Below are 4,457 nucleotides of genomic sequence, written 5' to 3'. Positions count from 1 at the left end.
CCTTGGATTTTGCATAACCTGCTGTGCTTTACCACACTTTATGACTCTCACCTCCAGCATCTTCAGTCCTCACTTTCACCCTCAACATGATCCCAACCAATCAATCTCTCCCAAAAGCAAGGTCAGCGTGGGATTAGATACAGAATACAACTTCCCCCGCTCATTTACACTGAACGTAAAGCTGCTTCTACACTTGTAAACTAAATGTAAAGCTACACTGTTTACAGCAAACACTAACAAAGCAGAAACATCACAGAGTTAGAAACAAAGTAAAAGATCCTACTCTTTACAACTGAAACAAAAGCTTCCTCCATTCTTGAAAACTGGAAGGAAAGTTGTCCCCAGGACAGAGACAGCACAACGTGAAATACAGAGTAAAACTGCCTCTACTCTATGAATTAAAAGTGAACTGAAAGTTAGGTTCTCCCTACAGTGCCCCAGCCATGGACATAGATACAGAATAAAGCTTCTTCCAACATATACTCCCAAGGATAGGTACAGTACAAGGTAAATCCCTTCATTCTGCTCAAACCCTGTTTCTAATTCCCACACAATCTCTCCATGGTTCTCACTGTCAGACTGCCCAGGTTAGGATGGGCAGAATACAGCAGACCCTCTCCAGGCTCAACGAGCTACCTTTGATGATTGTAGTCATGGGGAATTCCACAAGATCTTGTGGAGCTGAATTCAGTCAGGTGACAGCACAGCAACTCACAGCCACTCCTATTGGCCCAAATGTAATCGATCCTCCTGAGAACAAAGCCATGAGTTCAGTCATTGGTGGAGATTGTCGAGATTGGGGCTGGTCGATTGGTTCAATGCTGCTGCTCCTGGTCATATTGGTATCAGGTGAGTGTGGGTTGTGTGTATAAAAGGAGCTGGTTGGGGAATGTGTGGGTGGTTGAGTTGTTTGGGGTCATGGGTGATTTTGTAATGAGGGGTTTGTTCCCTGTGTTAATGTTAGTTGGAGCTGTCTGTTGCTCTGACACATGGCAGCAGTTTTTGAACCAGAGGTTTCCATGGGGAATTGTGAGAGCCAGCCCTGTTCCTGAGAGAGTCCCTTCTCATGGGGGTTCTAGGTTCCCAGTGTCTGAGGTTGTGAGTGTGTCCCCACTACAGACTGTGATGGTGCAGTGTGGAGAGCACAACCTACTGGTCAGGGCCCAGCTGGATTTATTTGGAACTGGGCACCTGATTAAAGCTGCTGACCTTACCCTGGGGACTGTAGGTTGTCAGCCAACCAGGGTCTACCCTGAGAACCACACTGTCCTCTTTGACTATGGGCTGCATGAGTGTGGCAGCAGATTGCAGGTAATGGGAGTTCTCCACACTTGCAGGAAGCTTGGGTTGTAGCTTATTCCAGTTAGGGTTACATTGAGGAACATTGACTTATTGAGGGTCTGTCTCCTGCTAGTTTCCTATGCTGGATTAGACTAGACATTAACTGGTCTCTATCTCAATGTGTGCTGCTGTTCTCATTGGTTTGGAAGCTTGATTATACAGGTGGTTCTGTTACGATGTTTTTGTCTGTGCATTAGCTATAATGTGAATTGTGAGTGGTTTCATCTTTCACCTGAATGTGAATAGAACACTAGACTTTTTATCAGTGCCTTCCAGCATGACACTTCTCTATAGTGAAATAACAAGAACACAGCTGTCATGTTGTAGCAGAATGATGTGCTTAGTTTTGTGGTGAGCAGCCTATTCTCAATCAGATTGGGTTTTTTGACTCACTTAGTCTAGTTTCATCCCAATTGTGGGACTGTTGGGAATAAATTGACTTGTCTAGTCCTTGAGCTCTATATCTGACCTGTTGGTAAAACTGTTTTGGTTCCATTCTGGTTAATTGTTTTTGAACTTGTTTCAGCTTCTCACTGAAACTTTCACTAACCTTGTTAGTAATCCCTTCCCATAATCTGAAGACTTCCTGTTTTACCTTGTAGATAAAGATCGCCATGTTCCTGTTCCATCTATCTGTAATTCTGCTGTGATTTTAAAAACAATCCTGTTCACCAACTGAGCATTCTGTCCTTTGGATCGGGAATTCTAATAATTCCTGATTTTTGGAATGATGCAATACCATCTTAAATTGATCCTAAAAACATCACCCCTGACCTGTGACCTATTGCATTCCAGTAATAGTCCCTCCAGCTCTGGGGTCGAGAGACAGCCTCCAGGCCCTGAGCCTGTCACGTTCTGTAAAGAATTCATTTAATGGGATGCTGCTGTTGTGAACCCTATCTAGATCCTTCTCACTAAGAATCAGTTCCCCATTCCTTAAACTGGTGTTTTTCAGATCACTGGGGATTTCCTGATCTACACCACCCACCTGACCCACACCCCAAACTATCCTGGATCTGTCATTGTGAGAACCAATGGGGCTGTTGTTCCCATTCAGTGTCGTTATTTGAGGTGAGAATCTTTACTCGATTGTCAATATGATCCCCAGCTGCTGCTGTTGTCTGACCCTAGCCTAAAATGTCTGCCCTGTCTCTTCCCAGGAAGGGCAATGTGAGCAGTAACCCCATCAATCCCACCTGGATCCCATTCAGCTCCACCAGGTCTGGAGAAGGCCATCTGTCATTCTCCCTGCGCCTAATGAATGGTACGTGATGGGTGACTGGGGAGGAATCTCCTGGTGTCACTCACTGCGAGTTACATTCACTGTCTCCAACCCTTGTCCTCCTGTACTTCAGGTGACTGGCTTACAGAGCGCCCTTCCACTGTCTACTCTCTGGGAGACCTCATTCACATTGAGGCATCTGTTTCAATGGTCCATCACGTGCCCCTGAAGCTGTACATTGATCGCTGTGTAGCTACACTGAGCCCAGACAAGGACTCCACCCTGAGATACAGGATCATTGACTACAATGGGTAAGGAGCTCTCTGCTATCTCCAACTGTTCCCATCTCAATGGCTTCCCTCCATTCACTTCACGGCCCTTTGTCCATCTGCAGTTGCCTCCTGGACAGCAAAGCTGAGGACTCCTTTTCAACCTTTGTGTTGCTGGGAGACGGGCGGGAGCCAGACAAGCTCAGGTTTGACCTGGATGCCTTTCGTTTCTATGGAGAAGAGCATTCTTTGGTAAGAGGAAGCTGCTGATTGGCTTCTCCATAGTGGGAGGGAGTCACTAAATGCTGACTTGTTCTGAATGTGTCCCTCAGATTTTCATCACCTGTCACCTGAAAGTTGCTGCCGTGGATCAGGGAGATTCCAGGAACAAAGCTTGTACTTTCCAGAAGCTGCAGAATATGTAAGTTCCCTCTCTGTCCCTCAGGGATGTTGTTGTTGGGAGAGGTGATGCACCATGTGGTTGATGGGCTGTTTCTCTTGTTTAGCTGGACCCCATTGGAGGAATCTGACAGTGACATTTGTGCCTGTTGCCATGTGGGGAACTGTGGGAGCACAAGGGAGATCCTGTTCCCCTCCAGAGGAAGGAGAGACCTTGGTCCTGAAGCTGGTAGGACATTGACCATCTTGATGTTGGGGATCCTCCCATCTCCATCACTCCCTGACTGGGATGTTTGATCTTGCAGAGAGTGAAGCTGGATTGAAGTGGGAAGGGGAGGTCTCACTTGGCCCCCTGATCATCCTGGATACTGGGCTGACCAACCTGGCAACTGAGCCCCTGCCTGAGGTTGAAGGAAGGATACAGGCGAGGTCTCCAGGTGGGGAGCTGCCTACCTGCTAGTTTCCCTTTCTGTCCCTGTTTCTCTCAGTAACCATTGGTTTCTCCTTGTTCTGTAGGTGTGGAGTTGGTTGTGTTGGTGACCCTGACTGTGACAGTGGTCTGTCTGATCTCTGCTTCATTGCTGGCCTCGGTCCTGTACAGGAAACACAAGCGAACACCCATCAACCTGTGATGACAGTCAATAAAGCAGTGATTCATGGTGTCTTCTGTCTGGAGCTGGTTTTTCTGCATCCTCTTGTTAAAATATTCCTGGGTACAATCTCTGGGCTTGGCCTGTCCAATCCATGCATTGAGCTTCCAGGATGATTGGGTTATTGAAGATATTGTTTGCAGTTTGCTTTATCCAGTGAGTACAGGGGGCTGTAGACCTCACTGGAAAGGGGTTTCTGAATTTGATTGCAGAACATGCTGCAGGAACTGTTTCCAGTCTGTTCTGATCCTCTTCAGAAGTGTCCAAGTGGATTCCCACTGTTCCTGTCTCTATAGTTCAGTCAGCCAGAGTGAGGCATCCATTGGGAAATGACTTGCTGCAGGGTCTGAGAGAAATGCCTGCAGCTTTCTCCATTTAGAGTTGGCCTCAGGGTGTCAGATATAGAACCTGATTTGGGAGCCAGTGAGGCGAGGACCTGGCTGTAGGGTATATTCCAGGGTTTTGAAGGTTGCTTTTGTGGTGCTGAGGGTGGCTGTAGGGTCATTGCAGGCTGAAGCAGCCCAGAGAATGGTGCTGTAATGGGCTGAGAATCAGTTGTAGTGGATTCTCAGGCTG

The 4,457-nt window shown here is 47.1% G+C and overlaps 1 protein-coding gene across 1 annotated transcript; it reads left to right on the top strand.

Moving 5' to 3' along the window:
• The first annotated feature begins 653 nt into the window (after positions 1-653).
• Positions 654-3,863, top strand: LOC148136476 (zona pellucida sperm-binding protein 3-like). The gene is made up of 9 exons (XM_087983344.1): positions 654-849; positions 965-1,311; positions 2,297-2,412; positions 2,502-2,605; positions 2,697-2,874; positions 2,958-3,084; positions 3,165-3,253; positions 3,339-3,460; positions 3,748-3,863. Exons 1-9 carry the CDS (start codon positions 654-656, stop codon positions 3,861-3,863), a joined length of 1,395 nt encoding a protein of 464 aa, XP_087839470.1.
• Positions 3,864-4,457: the final 594 nt, after the last annotated feature.

This window comes from Chiloscyllium plagiosum, unplaced genomic scaffold (genome assembly GCF_037043375.1).
Source record: "Chiloscyllium plagiosum isolate Xiang-an unplaced genomic scaffold, Cpla_swu_hap1 HiC_scaffold_45, whole genome shotgun sequence".
NCBI classification, from domain to species: domain Eukaryota; kingdom Metazoa; phylum Chordata; class Chondrichthyes; order Orectolobiformes; family Hemiscylliidae; genus Chiloscyllium; species Chiloscyllium plagiosum.
Note: the sequence above shows the minus strand (reverse complement) of the source record. Positions and strands in the feature narration are given on the sequence as shown.

What these genes read in the sequence shown, in the direction of transcription:
- LOC148136476 (XM_087983344.1), top strand. Translation starts at nt 654, where the DNA reads ATGGGGAATTCCACAAGATCTTGTGGAGCTGAATTCAGTCAGGTGACA. An exon ending in ATTCAGTGTCGTTATTTGAG is followed by an intron (nt 2,413 to 2,501) that starts GTGAGAATCTTT and finishes GTCTCTTCCCAG; the next exon opens with GAAGGGCAATGTGAGCAGTA. An exon ending in CTCCCTGCGCCTAATGAATG is followed by an intron (nt 2,606 to 2,696) that starts GTACGTGATGGG and finishes CCTGTACTTCAG; the next exon opens with GTGACTGGCTTACAGAGCGC.